This window comes from Heteronotia binoei, chromosome 8, assembly GCF_032191835.1.
Source record: "Heteronotia binoei isolate CCM8104 ecotype False Entrance Well chromosome 8, APGP_CSIRO_Hbin_v1, whole genome shotgun sequence".
Taxonomy (NCBI): domain Eukaryota; kingdom Metazoa; phylum Chordata; class Lepidosauria; order Squamata; family Gekkonidae; genus Heteronotia; species Heteronotia binoei.
In genome coordinates, this window is record NC_083230.1 from 4623116 (window position 1) to 4644044 (window position 20929).

Below are 20929 nucleotides of genomic sequence, written 5' to 3' on the forward strand. Positions count from 1 at the left end.
AGAGGCAGTAAAAGAACATGAGGAGCTTGGAACTACACTTACCTGCTTGTAGGTTCTCTCAGCCACGCACAGGAGGAAAAAGAAAATCCACACAAGGGAGACACGGACTATAAAGCATACTATAACCATAAAAAGAACCATTCTGTCTCCATTTGACCCAAATGCTATAGTATAGAGTTCGGTAGCTGAATGCGTAGCTAGATGCTCCAAATCCTTAGCTTGGGAAAGTCGAAATACAAATGGAGTCAACCCCAGGATTAAAGAGACAACATTTCCAAAAATCTGATAGCCTATTCCTGGTATGTAGCTGTTCACCTAAAGATGAGAAATATTAAATACATGCAATTTAATATAATGTACACTAACAACAAATCTTTATTATCAAGTCTCCATTTGAACAACTGTTTTCAGTATTTTTGAAAGGTCAAGTATACTACTTTACAGGAAGCAACCATTTCCAAGGTACACTCGGGCAGATTATTTCAGCTCTTCTACAGATGCAGGTGGGAGGAAGGGCCTTGTTCTCTCCTTCCAAGGCTATGCTGTGGATTGTGGCACATATGTTGACAAAAAGTCATGCAGGACAAGGGCTGCAGTGAGGAGAGGAATCAGGTGAGACTGCTCCTCTTTTCTTGTCCCAGCAGAAAAGCTGGTAGAGTTCAACCCAGTATTTATTTGATGCTCAAAAATTCTTGCAGGTCAAATTTCTGAAAGGTTTTTAAAAATGGTTCCAATTAAGTATTAAATTTGAAGGTTAAAAAAAGAACACCTTAAACTCCAGTTATTGGTGCCAAGATCTTTCCTCCTGACACCAATGCAAACCTGGGTCAAGGACCAGGTGCTGCAAGAAATATCTGGCCTACGAAAGCACAAAGGTAGAAGGTGGAGGGGCAATGAGCCACACCCAAATCAGATCACATTAGCTGAAGGAGAACAGGTCATTGCAGGGAAAAGCCTGAGGAAGTATGCGGCAACATCTCACCAGAAACCAGAAGTAATCGGATCAGAATGCAGCAACTCCAATAGTTATATCAGTGTGCCTTTTGCCACAACAGTATTTCCTGTCCTCATTAGCATATCCTTTGTATTTATATAAGATACAATTAAAAGCAATCTAGTGCTCTCTTGTGAGATTTACATTTAGACCCGAAATTCTGCCAGCTTTTCGCCTATCCTTTTAATTCAATCTATAAATCAAAAGGAAAAATCTAACTATGGTCCAGTCAGCTCCAGGTTTGGTACAGTTTGGGCTTACTCTCCATAACTCAGTCTTATGTAGCATGGATTCACTTCTGGGTTCCAAAATTCCATCTTCTCTTTCAGAACCCTATCTACCTGCTTCTTAAGTGTGGAAAGAATCCTTCTCCAAAGGTGTACTTGTGTACTCTTGGATGCCTCCCATATCTCAAGACCTGCTCAGTACTCTGACACACACTATACTGCTCTCCACTGGGGATTTACTAGCGACCCAGTTGTAATCTCAGATATATTCTCTGCTGGACGTCAAAGTCAGATTTTCCAGTTCTCTTTTGCCTTCTTCCTCAAGCTCTCTCCTTCCAAATCATATCTGTAAGTGGGGCTACTGGCTCACCTTCATGGTGCTCAGTATTATTCTCTTGTCCCATTTGGTTCATTTCTCCAGCTTAACACTTTATATGATCTCTTCCCAATAAATCTTCTTTCCGATTTACATCCCACATGTATTCTTGGCTGCATTCATGGGTACCTTCAATACTGCGGTAGCATCAACCCACACAGCCAAACACCTTGATTACTGCCAAGAGGATCAGTGCTCTGAATTGGTGTCAAAAGGCTCTTAGGAAGAAACCAAGAGTACTAATCCACAGGACATTTGTTTCAGGTAGCATTAACATTTGAGCCAGCATAACTACAATAAAGATTTGAGTTAGAAGCTGTGGAGGAGAGGAAGTATGTCTATTGCGGTGTGCATTTTTTTTAATTGGTATTTTTTGGTTCAGGTCCATTTGGATCCTAAAAAAATTCAGTACTACCAAAAAATTCTGGAATTTTTTCAGAAATTCTGATTTTTTCAGGTCCAATAAACGCAAACTGAAAAATACCAATTTAAAAAAAAGCCAGCCTGATATTTAGGCTGGCTTGGCTTCTCCTGCAATATGGTTTAAATTGTGCTGCAGGAGGAACTGGCCCCAGGATCTGTGTGCTGTGGGAAGGTCTCTTAAGGGCATCCTTACCCTATCGCTTATACCACCTGTGGCTCTCCCCCCACAGTGGCTATCATTTTACCCTCCTATTATACTTCAGGGCAATCTATAAAAGGTGCCTGCACCGCCTATGCTGTATTTTATCTTATGGTTTCTGTTTTGATATTGTTTTATTATTTTATTGCTGGGTTTTAATTGTTATTTATTAATGTCTGTAATCCACCCTGAGCCCTCCTATGGGAAAGGGCAGAACATAACTCTACTAAATAAATAAATAATTTTTTTAATCCCGGCTGGGAGGGCTTTAAACTGTGTTGCAGGAGAAGCCAGGATCTGCATGTGGTGGAGTCTAGGGATGTCTCTCCTCACTACACACAGACCTGGCTGGGATGCTTCTTCTGCAGGGTAGTTTAAATCCCGCTGCAGGACAAGCTAGCCCCAGGATCTGTGTACTACAGGGAGATCTCTACCCACTGCATGCAGACCTGACTCGGATGGCTCCTCCTGCTGTGTGGTTTAAACTTCTGAAATATACAAATCCAAGTAATGCTTTACATTCTTATGCTGATTAGGCAAAGCTGGACAGATCTGCCCAACTTGGCGTGAAGAGGGGCTTCTTTGCTTTCTGCATTTATCCAGTTTTATGACTGCATAAGGAACAAGACAAAACCTGAAGAAATGGAACAAGATACAGTCATACACTTAGAAATTTAATCCTAAGCATGTATACAAAAAAGTAAGCCCCATTTTATTTAGTGCGACTCACTCCCAGGTACGTGTCTTTAGCCGTGAACCATTCAGGGAAACAACATCCTTCTCATCAGATATTATTTTAAAAAACTCACCCTGTTCATTATCATGCCACTGATTTCAAGCACCGACATATCAGCTTTTTTGCAGTCATGACCTTCCCAAACAATTGCACTCACTTTTTCCAAACCAGGGTTAGAACTGTGGAACCAAGGCAAATGACTCTGCCAAAAAGAAAGAGTTATTCTGAAATACAGTGAGTTCTACACACATGACAAACACTAATACTGATTCCTCACTAGCACTTGCTCCGCCCCCAGGCTTCTGCTCTCCTTGGAGCCAGCAACCAATTTTGGGAGAGGTGTTCAAAGACCTGAGACAGATTGAGGTGACGAGAGAGGAGGTCCTACAACTGATAGACAAATTAAAAACTGATAAGTCACCGAGCCCAGATGGCACACATCCGAGAGTTCTGAAAGAACTCAAAGGTGAAATTGTGGATCTCCTGACAAAAATATGTAATATCTTTCATTTAAATCTGCCTCCGTTCCTGAGGACTGGAAGGTAGCTAATGTCACCTCCATTTTTCAAAAGCGTTCCAGAGGAGATCTGGGAAATTACAGGCCAATCAGCCTGACTTCAATACCAGGAAAGTTGGTGGAAACCATTTTCAAAGAGAGAATTAGCAGGCAGATTGATGAACAAAAGTTATTGAGGAAGACTCAGCATGAGTTTTGTAAGGAAGATCTTGTCTCACTAACCTGCTAGAGTTCTTTGAGGGGGTGAACAAGCATGTGGACAAAGGGGACCCAAGAGGTGTTGTTTACCTTGACTTCCAGAAAGCTTTTGATAAAGTTCCTCATCAAAGGCTCCTTAGTAAGCTCAAGAGTCATGGAGTAAAAGGATAAGTCCTCTTGCAGATCAAAAACTGGCTAATTAATAGGAAACAGAGAGTGAGCATAAATGGGCAATTTTCTCAGTGGAGGATGGTAATCAGTGGGGTGCCGCAGTGCTCAGTACTGGGTCCCATGCTCTTTAACTTGTTCATTAATGATTTGGAGTTGAGAGTAAGCAGTGAAGTGACTAGGTTTGCAGATGTCACTAAATTGTTCAGGGTGGTGAGAACCAGAGAGGATTGTGAGGCACTCTGAAGGGATCTGTTGATGCTGGATGAGTGGGCATCAATGTGGCAGATGAGATTCAATGTGACCAAGTGCAAAGTAACGCACATTAGGGCCAAAAATCCTAGCTATAAATACAAGCTGATGGGGTGTGAACTGGAGGAGACTGACCAAGAGAGATCTTGGGGCTGTGGTAGATAACTCAACGAAAATTTTGAGACAGTGTGTGATTGCAATAAAAAAAGGTCAACACCATGCTGGGAATTACTAAGAAGGGAACTGACAACAAATCAGCCAGTATCATAATGCCCCTGTACAAATCGATGGTGCGGCCTCATTTGGAATACTGTGTACAATTCTGGTCACTGCACCTCAAAAAAAATATAGCATTGGAAAAAGTCCAGAAAAGGGCAACTAGAATAATTAAAGGGTTAGAACACTTTCCCTATGAAGAAAGGTTAAAACACTTGGGGTTCTATAGCTTGGAGAAACATCGACTGAGGGGTGACATGATAGAGGTTTACAAAATTATGCATGGGATAGAAAGGTAGAGAAAGAAATACTTTTCTCCCTTTCTCACAATACGAGAACTCATGGACATTCAATGAAATTGATGAGCAGTCATGTTAGAACCAATAAAAGGAAGTACTTCACCCAAAGGGTGCTTAACATGTGGAATTCACTGCCACAGGAGGTGGTGGCGGCTACAAGCATAGCCAGCTTCAAGAGGGGATTGGATAAGCATATGGAGCAGAGGTCCATCAGTGGCTATTAACCACAGCATATTGTTGGGGCTTTCTGTCTGGGGCAGTGATGCTCTGTATTCTTGGTGCTGGGGGGGGCACAGTGGGAGGGTTTCTAATGTCCTGGCCCCACTGGTGGACCTCCTGGTGGCACCTGTTTTTTTTGGCCACTGTGTGACACAGAGTGTTGGACTGGATGGGCCCCTGACCTGATCCAACATGGCTTCTCTTATGTTCTTAATTCCCCACTAGTTACTGTGTGCCTGCATTCTGACTTGCAGCTTCCTCTAATTTTCCCCATCACAACTTGATCTTGTTTTTGAAAGATCCAGAAGCTGCAAGGGAAATTGTAGGGAGTCGTGAGTTAAAATGCAGCTGCACACTGAATAGTGGGGAATTGGTTGCTTGCTCTGAAAAAAGGAAACGTCTGGGGGCAGAGTGACTGCTAGTAAGGAATCAGTATGTATCAGCACATGTACCTTATCATAAGAATTAAAATTATATTTAACTAGAAGTAAAGCTCATTGTAGGAAGAAATACAATGGGCCCTAGAAAAATACTGGGGGGGGGGGGAGTGAATGTGTAGATGGCCGGAAGGAAGGAAGGCAGAAAAACAGAATGAATGAAAAAGAAAGAGACAGAAAGAATGACAGAAAGAATGGTAGGAGAAAGATGGGCAGAAAGGAGTGCAAGAAAGAAAAATTAAAGGAAGGTAGTCAGAATGAAATAAAAAGACAGAAAGACAGAGATACAGAGAAAGAATGAGAGAAAGAACAGAAGAGGGAGGTAGAAAAAGAGGGGGAGAAAGGAGTGAAAGAAAAATGAGAAGAAGGAAGACAGAATGAAAGAAAAAGAGAGAGAGAGACAGAAAAGGAATGAGAGAAAGGAAGGGAGACTTATTGGGAATCGGTTGCTTGCTCTGAAAAACGGAAAGAAAGAAACGGAGAGAAAGGAGTAAAAGAAAGGAAAAGGAAGGAAGGAAGGAAGGAAGGAAGGAAGGAAGGAAGGAAGGAAGGAAGGAAGGAAGGAAGGAAGACAGAAGCAGACAGGAAGGCAGGCAGCCATTAAAAGCGCCCCCTCCACCTCCTCCTACTTGCAGGAGAGGGGGAGCCAAAGGGAGCCTTCTAAAGTCTCCCTGCCTCTTAAAGCAGTGATCCCCAACCTTTTTGGGACCAAGGTCTGGTTTTGTGGAAGATGATTATTCCATGGCCCGGGGTGGTTTCGGGATGATACAATTGTGCACTTTATTTTTAGAAAAATCACAAATACCGCCCCCCCCACACAAAAACACCATTTTTTTTTTACTTTTGTACTTTAAATACAAACATATGTAAACATTAACAGTCTTGCAATACTTTGTTGATGATGCCCCAGTTCTGTCTGGAGTGGGAGAAACTATAAAACTAAACTGGAGTGTTTGTCTACAAAACTATAGCCTTCCTCAGAAAAATAGCTACAACTCCTAAGAGGCAGTACAATAATAGAGAGACAGTGAGATATAGTGGTTAGTATGAGCCTACAATTTGGAAGGCTTAATTTCACAATCGCAGGCCATAAACAAAATCTGCTGGATGAACTCTCACACAAATGGTGGTGGTGGGGGGGGGGGGGGGAGACACAGAGGTCTCCAACTTTCCCTTGCAAACAGAGACAGTGGGGGAATGGGAGAGGAAGGGAAACAGATCTTAAGGGCCACTGGGCTCCAACTTACCTTTGCAAACTGAGATAGCAGTGGGGGGGAGAGGAAGGGAAACAGATCTTAACTCTCAAGCTTTCCACAATGTGGAAAGCCTGAGCAGGACCAGGAGCACTCCCGCGACTCCATTCAAGCTTCCTGCAACCTGAGCAGGGCCAAGGCTAGCACTTGTTTAGTGTGCTCCTTGCAAGCGTTGCAGCACCCCTGACCTGAATGGGGCCAGGAGCCGGGGCCAGAGCTTTTGTAGCATGCTCCTCATAAGGAGCATGCTACGCAAGCGTCATAGTGCTCCCCTGACCCTGCTCAGGCAGCTCCAACTTTTCTTTGCAAACAGAGGGGGTGGGAGAGGAAGATCAGTTCTCACGTGGCCTGGTTGCAACAGTCCATGGATTGGTACCGGTCCACAGAGAGGGAGTTGGGGACCCCTGTCTTAAAGCAAGCGGCGGACAGGCGGACCCGCTCCGCTGGTGGCTGTAAGAGGCAGGGAGCTATTGCAAGCCTCCCTTTCACTTCCTCCTGCTTGTAGATGGCGGGGAAGCAAAAGAGAGTCTGTTCCATCTCATGGGGCCATAGGACAGAGTGGATTTCACTGTATCTTATGGGCCCATAGGACAGAATGGACTGCATTGTAACCTATGAGCCCATAGGACAGAATGGAGTCCATTCCAACCTATGGGCCCATAGGACACAATTGAGTCCATTCTGTCCAACAGGCTCATAGTATAGAATGGACTCCAATCTGTCCAATGGGCTGACAGGATAGAATGGAGTCCATTGTGTCCTAATGACCCAGAGAACAGAATACATTCCATTCTATCATGATCCCACTGTATCCTAATTTGAATAGAAAGAGTGAAGAGTATTTGCAGGTGAAAAGGGAGATTGATGTTTATTTGCTGCTGTTGAACTGGCCTCTCCCTGTTGTGAATGAACATTCCTTTTGTGTTAATTGAAGAGAAGGAACTGCTGCTGTTTGCCTCATGAACATGTCTCTCACAGTTTACTGTTTGTTTCACTGCTTCGCAGCAGTGTTGTTTGGGGGGTGGGGAGACGGACTATTCGGGACTTCCTACAACGGGCCCTGAGGAGAGGCATTAGTGATCATTAAGCCCCCAGGAACCTTTCAGCAGAGAACTGTCTCCCTCAGAGGTCAGTGACTGTCTGGTAGGGTTCTTGCCTGATGGGGCTGGTGGTGGGCGGGGGAGAGGAAAATCAGCCAATGGTATGTCAGAGAGAGTGCAAGCTAATCCTGCATAGCCCACATCAAACCAATGAAAAAAACAGGTTGCTTACCTGTCACTAATGATCTTAGAGTGTCACCTGTGCAGTCACACACATGGGTTTGGGCCCTTGGTTGAAGTTGACCTTGGAGAATTCCAATAGCAGCATAGCGTGTTTTGGGCAGGTTCTTCTCTGCTCCAGGGAGCAGGCACACATTGCGCATGCCTAGAGCGGGGGAGGAGCTCCGCTTCCCGCTCAGTTTCTTCCAGCCACCACTAGCAGTTTCTTCCAGCCACCGCTAGAGCCAGTTTGGTGTAGAGAGCCAGTCTGGTGTAGTGGTTAAGTGCGTGGACTCTTATCTGGGAGAACTGGGTTTGATTCCCCACTCCTCCACTTGCACCTGCTGGAATCGCCTTGGGTCAGCCATAGCTCTGGCAGAGGTTGTCCTTGAAAGGGCAGCTGCTGTGAGAGCTCTCTCAGCCCCACCCACCTCACAGGTTATCTGTTGTGGGGGGAGAAGATAAAGGAGATTGTAAGCCGCTCTGAGTCTCTGATTCAGAGAGAAGGGCGGGGTATAAATCTGCAATTCTTCTTCTTCTAGCAGACCTAACCAGGTAAAGTAGCAGGAAATGCCAGCAGTGGGGAAGAGTGGGTGGGTCATGTGTGACTGCACAGGTGACCTCTCGAAGATCATCAGTTACAGGTAAGCAACCTGTTTATCTTCTTCATGGTCGCTGTGCAGTCCCACATATGGATGTTTAGTGAGCTGAGGTACCTGGATGGTGGGTGCTGGCAAATAAGAGTCCGAACTAGAATCAAGCACAAGTTAACAGCTCGAAACATGTACTGTGTCTTACAGGCTCACCTTGAGTCTATAGCAGAAACTTCACTGGAGCACAGACGACAACACCAATCTGCCAAAGGACGCATCTTGCCTGGATTAGACATCGAGGGCATAGTGAGTCACAAAGGTTGAAGGCGAAGACCAGGTGGCTGCAGCACATACGTCTTCCAGTGAAATCGCTTGGAGAAAGGCAGAGGAAGTAGACATCGCCCTGGTGGAATGGGCACGGACCACCTCAGATAAGGGTTTCTTTGTCAGTTCATAGCAAAGTTTAATAGTTGATGACACCCATTTCAAACGAACTTGCAATGTTATTCTGGTACCCTGTTTAGAGGCTCTGTAAGCGATACAAAGTCTCTGGTCCTTCCTGAATGAACTCGTTCTGTGAAGATAAAAGGCAAGTATTCTGTGCACGTCGAGTGTGTGTAAAGCCCACTGAGCAGAATCCGAAGGATTCGGGCACAATGTTGATAGGACAGTAGGCTGCAAAAGGTGAAAAGAAGAAGTGAACTTTGGCAGAAAAGACAGATCAGTCCGCTATACTACTTTGTTCTTATGTAAAATGGTATAAGGAGGGTCACATCAGAAACCTGAAATGTCGCTAGCAGGTTTCGCTGAAGTGACAGCTACCAGGAAAGCTGTTTTCAGAAAAGTAAGTACAATGGAGCAGTGGCAAGAGGCTCAAAGGGTTTACCCATGAGCTGTGCCAGTACTAGAGAAAGGCTCCATGAAGGCAGGAATGGTTTGATCTGAGGTTGAATCTGTGAGCAACCCTTCAGAAAAGTTTTAGATAGCGGGTGTGAGAACACCGAAATATTGTCCACAGTAACATGGAAGGCAGAAATCGCTGAAAGGCGTATTCGGATCAATGAGGGCTGAGACCAGCATTTGAAAATGAAAGCAAGTAGGGAAAAGAATTCCAAGAGTGGAGCAGTATAAGGATCCAAGGCATGCTGTGAGGCATAGGCATAGGCAGAAGAGCGTGTCCATTTTAACAAGCAAGTTTTGTGAGTGGACGGTTTCCTAGCACTCCGCAGAACTTCTTGTACTTCTGCCGGAAACTGCACTATTTGATTCTCCAAGCAGTCAGTTGGAAAAAGCCTCGATTGTGCTGCATCATTATGTCCGGAGTTAATGGAAGACGCTGAAAAACTCCCTGAGACATTAGAAGTAGAGTGGAAAACCAAGGCTGCCGAGGCCACCAGGGGGTTATTGGTATGCAGTCTGTGTGGTCTGTCTGTATCTTCTGCAGAGTTTTGCTGATCACTGGAAAGGAAGGGAACATGTAGAATAGCGCTCCCGACCAGCGGAGGAAAGCATCTCCTAGAAACTGAGGGGTCAGAGCTTCTCTGCTGAAGTAAATTGGACATTTTTGCATTGATATGGGAGGCAAATGCATCTATCTGTGGGCAACCTCATCTTTGGAAGAGTGGTAGAAGGGAGTGATCACTGAGTGACCATTCTAGATCATTGGGTCTCAATCTGATGAGCACGTCCACTTGAATTTTGAGAGTTCCTGGTAAATGGATGGCTGTGAGAAAAATGTTGTTGTCGATGCACCACATCCACAGCTTCTGGGCTCGTTTGCAGAGGCGGCCTGAGGCTGTGCCCCCTTGCTTGTTGATATACTGTTGACATGTTGTCTGATGCTACATGAACTGGATGGCTGCAGTCGTGGCTGCCATGAGTCCTAGAAGACATTGGATGGAAACAGCTGTCTGAATGGGTTTGGCAAGGAAGTGTGAGATCATGTCCTTCAGAGTTCGGGTTCTGTCTCCTGGAAAGTAGACTCTGAAGTTCATTGTGTCTAGCAGTGCACCTAAGAAGTGCAGTGTTTGGGAAGGTTGCAGATGTGATTTGGCAAAGTAGACCAAGGCTCTGGAGCAACTGCAGGGTTGTCATGATTTCTTGATGGAGCTGTTGTTTCAGTGTTGAAACTATTAACCAGTCATCGATATACAGAAAGATCTGGATCCGTTATTGACGAAGATGACAGCCATGCACTTGGTGAAAACCCTGGGTGCTGTTAAAAGGCCAAAAGGAAGTACCTTGTATTGGTAATGTTCTTGGCCGTCAGAAAAAGGGAGATATCAGCGGTGATGGGGCTGAATGGTGATATGAAAGCGTCTTTGAGTAAGAGATGCAAGATCATCTGCAGTGATCTTCCAGAACTTCTGGGGATGAATAAATCGATTAGGATCCCTCATGTCAATAATGGGATGTTTCTCCCCGTCCTCTTTTGGGACAATGAAGTACCTTGAGTACTATCTGGTTCTGAGTTCTGAAGGAGGTCCCGGCTCTATTGCCCCTTTGGATGACAATGAATGCACTTCTTCGTTGAGGACTTGGGAAGCTGGTGTTGGGATGATGTGGGGAAACTGGGGCACCTCTGTAAACTGAATGGCATACCCCACTCTGATGATAGTGAGGACCCAGACATAGGATGTTATACTCTCCCATTGATGTACAAAGGGAGAGAGTCTGGTTCCTGTAGGTGGGGAATGAGGTGTTAGGTGAAGTTTCAGATGAGTATGGAAGTCAAACAGACTGTTATTTGGGGAAGCTCGTTTGGATTGATTGGTCTTCTGCTTCATAGGGAAAGAAGACCTTGATGAAGAAGATTGTTGCCTTCTCTTCCAAGTGTCAGAAGGTGGATAATACTTCCACTGAGCGGACCATTGCTTTGTTTTGAGGGGCTCAGAAGAAGAGAATGTAGTACTGGAGATGCCCAGGATTTAACCTTTTCCCGATTATCGTCTACATTAGATAGTACCTCATCACTCGTAGAATGAAATAGGCCCTCTCCGTTGAAGTGGAGATCCTCAACCTTAGCTTTTAAGTCAGGCTGGAGAGATGTGCCACAAAGCCAAGCACGATGCTGGATTGCTATAGATGTTGTGAATGCTCTAGAGAAGCATGAAACAGCATGCTTCAGAGAAATTATTTGCTGGCGAGCTACAGAAGTAAGTTCTTGAATAACAGCTGTAGCTTGGGATTGAGCAGCATCTGGTAGAGTTGTTAAAATGGGTGTTAAATGGTTTGCCAAATTGAAACTATACATTGAAAAATAGACAAGGTAAGTATGCAGCTTGTGAAGAGTGGTCATGGTAGAATAGAGCTTGTAACCTAAAGTATCAAATTTATGATTCTCACGATCAGGCAGAATAGGGTAGCGACAGGACTTAGATTTTGAAGAGGAATGGATGATCACAGAAGAGAAATTTTTCATCAGCTGACTGGACACAATACAAGGCATCAAGACGCCTAGGTGTTGGCGGGATTGAGGCAGGTGTGTCCCAAGCCTCTTTGAGCATCGCTAAGTGGACCGGCAACATAGGAAGTAAAGTTGCATGAGGCAACTCTGATTGGACAAGCTTGTATACCAGGTTAGTAACTTCAGGCTTATCTGTGTGAACAGGAATGTGAAGGGCTTCAGACATCCTAGTGATCATCACCATGTAGGGTTTAGCCCCTTCAGAGGATGAGAGAGGACTCCTGGGTGATATCCTGAGGTTGGTCAGGGGCCAAAGAGTCACCAGTCTCAGAGGAAGATGTAAATGAAGCATCTGAGGGATCCACCGGATCCTTGGGAGAAGTGTCATTTTTAGGCAGGAGGTTGTCAGGCATATAGATTGGTTCTTGAACTGGCTGTGGTAGCTGTGAAGGAGCTCTAGCGGGAGCAGAAGGCTTGGTAGTGTTATAGGGTGTAAGCTGCAGTGGCTGAGAGGTTTGGATTGAAGAGGCAGCAGCGCAAAGCAAATGGATCTTTTCCTGAACCTCGGTGTCTATGCAGCGAGTACAGTGCTCATCATTCACACACTTGTCCAGGTAGTGCCATCGATACCAGCACTCATAAGTCCTAGGCGATGGTGTTCTGGACAGAGTGGGCTTTGGAGAGTAGCAATGATGTCAGGACTAGTGGTGCCTAGACATCAAGTGGGATCTTGAGTGTCTGCGGTCTGCTTGAGAGGTCCTAGAAGTCGAACTGGATCGTTTGTGGCCTCATCTCGATGATCTAGAAGTCTTGATGCCTAGAGGCTCTGGAAATGGAGTGTTGATGCCTAGAGACTCTAGAGGCTCTGGAAGTGGAGTGTCAAAGCCTAGAGGCTCTGGTAGCTGAAAGTCGATACCTAGACTGAGAGCGACTTTGATGACGAGAACGCGAGTGAGATGCATGACGAGATCATGTTCTGGAAGAAGAGTGGTCATGCTGGTCTCTGCAGGTGGTATACTGCATAAGGAGTTAAGGAGAAATGTTGGGGACTTCCTGAAACCAAGCTGCTTGGTCAAGAGTAGAAGAAGATTGAGCATCCGTTCAGTGAGCCATAGATGAAACTGAGTCAAGGACCTTGTTGACTGAGGCTGCGGCAGACATCAATGCATTGGTGTCAAAGGTCTCATTATCAGAAATCAGAATAACAGCAAAAGCTGTAGAATCAAGAGGAGCTGGTTGACTTAAGTGTTGGTGGGTACATTGAGTGTTGCCATGTTTGAAGTCGATTGAGATGCGGTTTGAGAGGCTTGGAGGGAATGGGCTTATGTAGAAGTCACTTCCATTGTTCTGTCAGTATTAGATGGTCTCGAGAGTGTCTTCGATGTCGAAGGTTTCGGAGCCATAGATCGATCCTTCAATTTGTTGTCAGACTTGTTCTTCTTTTTATGAGAAGTTGCTGATGAAGCCAAAATCTCTCTGCTCTTTTTTTGGAGCGGGGCGGGGAGGGGGGGAGACGGCAATCTCAAAGTGTTGGAGGGCATAGAGACGCTTCTAGAAGGTAGCTTTGGAGACTGGCGGTTCAATTTTTCTGTGTCTGTTTTCTGAAGCCATGACAGTGGACACAACTGTCTACCTTATGCCCTTCCCCCAGGCACAAAAGGCAATAGGAATGCCTGTCTGTAGAGGGAAGTTTAGCTTGGTACTTGAGGCACCTTTTTAAAAAGGGAGTCGTCCCTTTCTTGTCCACCAGGGTGGGATGATGGTGGAAGGGTTATATATATATATATATATATATATATATATATATATATATATATATATATATATATATATATTTATTTATTTATTTATTCATTCATTCAGAAGACAAGAAGAAAGAAGTACAATGAATTTGGAGGAGAAAAACGCTGGAAAAAAACACTGAAGTAAGGAACTAACGCTATGAGGTCTGATAAGGGTGGCGGCGAAAAAGAAACTGAAAGGAAGGTGGAGCTCCTCCCCCGCTCTAGGCATGCGCACTGCGTTCCTGCTCCCAAGAGTGGAGAAGAAGCCCACCAAAAACACACCACACTGCTTTCGGAGTTCTCTGAGGTCGGCTTCAAGAAAGGGCATGAACCCATGTGTGGGACTGCACAGAGACCATGAAGATGATTCCTCAGATTTGCCACCATGGTAGGGCTTTTATTTATTACTGATGATACAATTTTCTGCCACAGTTCTGGCAGATTGGACAAGTTGTGAGTGACATCTGTTCTCATTGCACACTAACCTGATGAAATGGATCATCCCTATACTCTTTTTTCATACATGAATTAACTTGAGAGTTCTCAACATCTGTTTCACTGGTACAAGAGGAATGACACTCTGCACAATGTAACAGGTCTTCCCACAATATGTCTTCTGTCTCAGACTCTGGCCTTGTGCTCTCTGAATCTTGTCTGGAACTTGAACAACGTGAACTGCAACTAGTGCCTGATTTAGGGATATCCTGGAAGACAGGTTACACATTACAGAATTAAAACAGGATAATCAGCAGCATTTAGTAATCAGTAACCAACATGCATAACAACCAAGAATATACTTAGAGACCCTTTTGTAAAAATAAACATTTTCCTTCATTAAAGGGAATTTAAATTATGATGTTCATTATTTTAATTATAAGTAAAAAAAGTGAACACACAACAGGGTGAAAGTCCTGGCTCTTCAAATATGCAACAGATGAGATAGTTACAACTGGTGGCCTGTGATACGTAGGGTAGGGATCCCTCTCCCCCTCTAAACTTACCACCATGGCTGCTGATCACACACCTGTCTCCTACAGGCGTGACACTACCGCCCGTTTCCACAGCTAGGCCAACACAATCACTACTGTTATCCCTGCAGCTCCTAGCACCACCCCCACACTGCTGACACCAGCAACTAGCCCAGCATACCTCCCAGCCTTGCTGTCAGGTGCACCACAGCTGCTGCTTCTCCCCAGGGCTGCCATGACTCCTGCCATCTCTGCTGATAACACTAGTGGGCCCAGTGTGACTCCCAGCTTTGGTGCCAGGCCCTCGCAGCTTCTTCCCCCACTGCCATTGCTAGCGCTGCTGCCATTCACCCTTGCTAGAAATTGCTAAGAATGCCGGCAGGCCCAGTGTGATTCCTGGCTTTAATGCCAGACCCACTGCAGCTCTCTCACCATATCTGCTGCTGATGTCATGGTGCCCCCCCCCCCCCCGTTGCAACCCTCATTAGATCCACTGCACCTCCCAGCCTCAACTGCCAGGCACACCACAGCAGCAGCGGTTATGGGGCCACTGCAGGTCCCAGGTTCCCCCACCCCCCATCACTGCCATTGCCATGGACACCTGGAGGAGGTATTTGGGGGAAATTCAAAATCCCCAGAATATATATTTTTTTAGAATTTCAAATTCTTCTGCAAACTTGGGTGTCCTCCCAAGTTTGCAGAAACAGCTATTTTGGCAAAGGGTGGCCCCAATCTGCAAATTTAGATATCCAGATGAGGGCCACACTTGAGAAACAGAGATATAAATATGCTGTGCCCACCATGACCTGCATAGCTCAGGCTAGTACAATCTTGTCATATCTCAAAAGTTAAGCAAGGTTGGTCCTAGACAGTTTTGGATGGGAGACCTCCAAGGGATACCAGGGTCATGGTGTGGAGGCAGAACATGTCAAACCACTTCTGAATGTCTCTTGCCTTGAAAACCACATGGGGTCACCATAAGCCATGACAGCAAAAAAAAAAAAATCATCTGCTTCCAGTTGAGGATACTAACTTCCAAATATTTTATCCCTTTGCAATAAGACAACAGGGAGAGGGTAAAAGTACAGTGGATCCCCTGAACTGGACATTTCCCTGGATGACTAACAAGCCTCTAGCTCCTATGAGGCAAAGGAAGAGGTGCTACCTTCAGAAAATTTCAAGATGTCAGGGCTTAACCTGAGGTCACCCCTCCCTCCAGTTTAAGGAAAGAGTGTGGTATGACAACATGATGGTCACTATCCTACCTACAACATGAGAAGTGTCTAGCTAAGGCTCACTGCAAACAAGGGAAGGAAAGAGGGAGAGGCAAGGAAATAAAAAGGGGAAAAAGGAAAGGCCTGGATAATGGCAAGGATGAATACTAGAGTTCATCTGGAATCTGATTCCACACCACAAAAAAGTCAAGTCTGAGAAGAGAGATTACAACAGCCTTCACCCTTAACTGGACCAGACAGATCAACTGAGGAATAACAAGCATAAGCAAATCCCAGGTCATGAGATGTATTTAAAAAGGAAAAAAAACAGCTGCCCTGAAAAGAAAAACAGGTTGCTTACCTGTAATTGATGATCTTCCAGTGGTCATCTGTGCAGCCAAACATTGGGTATCGCGCCTGCGCAATCATTCTCCTCGGGAAAGTTCTAGAGATAATTTCCTTGGTGGGCTTTCTCTCAGCTCCTGGGGAGCAGGAACCGACCGTACATGCCTAGAGCTGAGGGAAACCACGCCCCCCACCTCAGTTCTTTCTTTACACCACTAGGAAGCTCCAGACAAAAAGAAGCTGAGTGAGAAACCCAGCAGTGGGGAAGGTAGGGTGAGTGGGTGTGGCTGCACAGATGACCACTCGAAGATCATCGGTTACAGGTAAGCAACCTGTTTATCTTCTTTGTGGTCTCTGTGCAGGCCACACACTGGGTGATTAGCGAGCTGAATGCAAAAAGATGGTGGGTACTGGGAGATATTCACCCAATTAAAAAAGAAATGAGACATGTAAGTTTTAAACAGCATGTTTTAAACAGCTATAGTAGGGGTGGCCAACGGTAGTTCTCTAGATGTTTTTTGCCTGCAACTCCCATCAGCCCCAGCCAGCATGGCCAATGGCTGGGGCTGATGGGAGTTGTAGGCAAAAAACATCTGGAGAACTACCGTTGGCCACCCCTGAGCTATAGCAACTGGAAAAAACATGCGTCCAGATATACAGATAAAAGTGATATGCCATGTATCAGAGCATATACAAGATGGTGTGAATCAAAAACGTTCCATAACAGGAAAACTCTAAATCTGCACTTATTTCTGTTACTTTCTTGTTATTCTTTTTCTTTTATACAGAACCATTTAGGACTGGAAAATAGACTGCAGAACAGTTTGGTCAAAAGCTGCATCACTTCATGCCCTAATGTAAAGGGCAAAATGTGAAGCGAAAGTGGATGGGGATGACCAGGTCGCAGGGCGCAGATGTCCTGCACTGACACACCCTGTCTAAAAGCAGCAGAAGTGGAAACAGCTCTGGTGGAGTGGCCTTTCAGTAATGATGGTAAGGGTTTACTGGAAAGGTTGTAGCATAAAGCAATGGCCATGGCAATCCACTTAGAAAGCCTTTGAGAATGGGGAAACCTTTAGTGGTACCTGAGTAAAACACAAACAGTTTAGGACTTTGTCTAAACTCCTTAGTTCTATCAATATAAAAAGCAAGAACTCTTTTAACATCCAGGGAATGTAAGGCTCTCTGCTGTGCATCCAATGGATTATGAAAAAAAGACTGGTAAAACAATTGGTTTTGAAACATGGAACTCAGAGACCATCTTTGGGATAAAAGAAGGATCAGGTCTCAAAACGACTTTTTCAGAATGAAATACCATGTAGGGGAAATCAACTCTTAAAGCATACAGTTCACTGGCTCTATGTGCTGAAGTTAATGCTACCAATAGGGCAGTCTTCCAGGAGACAAGGTGTAGAGAAGAAGTTGCTAAAGGTTCAAAGAGCTTCATCGTCAAGCAAGAGAGAACCAATGAAAGGCTCCATGTTCCGCTTAGGGGGTGACAAATTCATAATTACTTTGAGAAAGAACTTAGTCAATGGGTGAGAGAAGACTGTCAACGATCCTATACGCTGCTGTGACACCAAGATGGCAGAGAGGTGCACCTTTACAGATGAGAAACAAAGACCTTCATAATGGTGATGAGCATGGGACAGGATCAGCGAAAGAGGTGCAGTAGCCGGAGTGAAGCCTTTGAAAGTCGCATAAGCGGAGAAACGTTTCCACTTTAGTGTATACGAGTGTTGTGTGGAAGGCTTTCTTGCATTTTGGATGATGCGAGAGACATCCTCCGACAGGGTCATGGAAATATCTTCCACACTGTCAGCCTGTAGAAGGTGGGATCATGGTAAAGAACTCAACCCTGTTGCTGGGATAGCAAATCTCCTGCTACTGGAAACAGAAGGTAAGTCCAACAACTCAAGTGCAGTAAGGTTGGGATCCACAATTGGCGAGGCCACCACAGGGCTATCAGGATGCACTGGATCTTTTGCAGGACTCTCAGGAGGAATGGGAGCAGTGGAAACATGTAGTACAGATGACCCTCCCAGCAATGGAGGAAATCATCTGTGAGGGAGCCCCTGGAACTCCCCATCCTGCTGAAGAACTTGGTGCATTTGGTGTTCATGTTTGTAGCAAAAGCATCTATTGTGGGAGTCCCGGATTTTTGGAAAACTGGTAGGAGATATGTCATGTTCAACTTTCACTCGTGTTCTATCAGACTGTGTCTGCTGAGGCAATTCCGATTGGAATTCTGTAATCCTGGTACATGAATCGCCTGGAGGTGTATAGACATGTCCTATGCACCAGTCCCATATCCGCGATGCCAGCTTACACAGGGTTGTGAGTGTTGTTCTGCCTTGCTTGTTCAAATGAAAAACAGTGGCAATATTGTTGGATGCTATTTGTACCAATTTCCCTTGAAGATGAGGGGCAAAGGAAAGGAAAGCATGATGGACTGCCAAGAGCTCCAAATTGTTTATATGACATAATTGCTCATCCAGAGTCCATCTCCTCTGAATTCGTAGACTCTTGAAGTGGGCTCCCCAGCCCCACAGAGAATCTTGAAGTGGGCTCCACAGCCCCAAAGTGAGAATCATCAGTTCTGGAGCCTGGGTATAGAAGGCGACTCCACTGGTGAGATTGTCCATGGATGTCCACCATTCTAGAGACTGTAACACCAGAGGAGGAATTGCAAGCAGTAGGAACTGGGGATCCACACCTAATTTGAAAGATCGTAGGAACCACAGTTTTAGGGGTTGCATCCACAGGCGAGCAAATTGAATGACGGTAGTTGTAGATGCCATCAGACCCAGCAGCCTCTGAATTTGGAAAGCTGACTGAGTTGGTGGTGAGATGAAAATTCTTATCAGGTTCCATAATGCCTGAGTTTTTTCTGAGTGTAGGAAAGCCCTGTGTTGCATTGTGTCAAGGCAGGATCCTATGAATTTTATTATCTGTGAAGGAAGAAAATTGGACTTCTGATGGTTGACAAAAAGTCGAGAGAGTCCAATATGTGAAGGGTTACAGCAATGTCTGTTGTCAGTTGATCCGTAGAATGAGCTACAAACAGCCAATTGTCCAGATTTGGAAAAATCTGAATGCCTAGGGAATGGAGGTATGCTACTATTACAGACATTTCGTGAAGACACGGGGGGCTGTGCACAATCTGAAGGGGAGAGTCCTGTACTGGAAATGTTGGTCATTGACAATGAAATGAAGAAATTTCTGATGCTGGGGGTGAATGGAAATAAGCATCCTTTGAGAGATGCCATCCAAGCCTTGGGGGGATCAAATGCAGTATTGCCTGAAGTGTTATCATATAGAATTTTGCTTTGAAGGTAGCAAATGCCAACCCCATCTTTAAAAAGGGTTCCAGAGGAGATCGGGGAAACTACAGGCCAGTCCGGATGGCATACATGCAAGAGTTCTGAAATAACTCAAAGTTGAACTTGTGGATCTTCTGACAAAAATATGTAATCTTTCATTGACATCTGCCTCCGTTCCTGAGGACTGGAAGGTAGCAAATGTCACCCCCATATGTGTGTGTGTGTGTGTATATATATATAAATTTTTGGCCACTGTGTGACACAGTGTGTTGGACTGGATGGGCCATTGGCCTGATAAGAACATAAGAAAATAAGAGAAGCCATGTTGGATCAGGCCAGTGGCCCATCCAGTCCAACACTGTGTCACACAGTGGCCAAATTTATACACACACACACACACACACACACACACTGTGGCTAATAGCCACTGATGGACCTCTGCTCCATATTTTTATCTAAACCCCTCTTGAAGGTGGCCATGCTTGTGGCCGCTACCACCTCCTGTGGCAGTGAATTCCACATGTTAATCACCCTTTGGGTGAAGAAGTACTTCCTTTTATCCGTTTTAACCTGTCTGCTCAGCAATTTCATTGAATGCCCACGAGTTCTTGTATTGTGAGAAAGGGAGAAAAGTACCTCTTTCTCTACTTTCTCCATCCCATGCATTATCTTGTAAACCTCTATCATGTCACCCCGCAGTCGATGTTTCTCCAAGCTAAAGAGTCCCAAGCGTTTCAACCTTTCTTCATAGGGAAAGTGTTCCAGCCCTTTAATCATGCTAGTTGCCCTTTTCTGGACTTTCTCCAATGCTATAATATCCTTTTTGAGGTGCGGCGACAAGAACTGCACACAGTACTCCAAATGAGACCGCACCATCGATTTATACAGGGGTATTATGATACTGGCTGATTTGTTTTCAATTCCCTTCCTAATCATTCCCAGCATGGCGTTGGCCTTTTTTATTGCAAATGCACACTGTCTTGACATTTTCAGTGAATTATCTACCACGACCCCAAGATCTTTCTCTTGGTCAGTCTCTGCCAGTTCACACCCCATCAACTTGTATTTGTAGCTGGGATTCTTGGCCCCAATGTGCATTACTTTGCACTTGGCCACACTGAACTGCATCTGCCACGTTGACGCCCACTCACCCAGGCTCAACAGGTGCCTTTGGAGTTCCTCACAATCCTCTCTGGTTCTCACCACCCTGAACAATTTAGTGTCATCCGCAAACTTGGCCACTTCACTGCTCACTCCCAACTCTAAATCATTTATGAACAAGTTAAAGAGCATGGGACCCAGTACCGAGCCCTGCGGCACCCCACTGCTTATCGTCCTCCATTGTGAAGACTGCCCATTTATACTCACTCTCTGCTTCCTATTACTCAGCCAGTCTTTGATCCACAAGAGGACCTGTCCTTTTACTCCATGACTCTCAAGCTTTCTAAGGAGCCTTTGATGAGGAACTTTATCAAAAGCTTTCTGGAAGTCAAGGTAAACAACATCTATCGGGTCTCCATTGT

The 20929-nt window shown here is 45.1% G+C and overlaps 1 protein-coding gene across 2 annotated transcripts in view; it reads right to left on the reverse strand.

Moving 5' to 3' along the window:
• PHTF2 (putative homeodomain transcription factor 2) overlaps positions 1 to 20929 on the reverse strand; it is a 181546-nt gene that overhangs the window by 37385 nt on the left and 123232 nt on the right. For both annotated transcript variants that reach the window (XM_060244685.1, XM_060244686.1), the window contains 3 exons: positions 14042 to 14271; positions 3029 to 3157; positions 43 to 315 (listed from right to left, as the gene is read on the reverse strand). In XM_060244685.1, coding sequence (XP_060100668.1) covers positions 43 to 315; positions 3029 to 3157; positions 14042 to 14271 — 632 coding nt within the window. The remainder of the gene's footprint in view (positions 1 to 42; positions 316 to 3028; positions 3158 to 14041; positions 14272 to 20929) is intronic.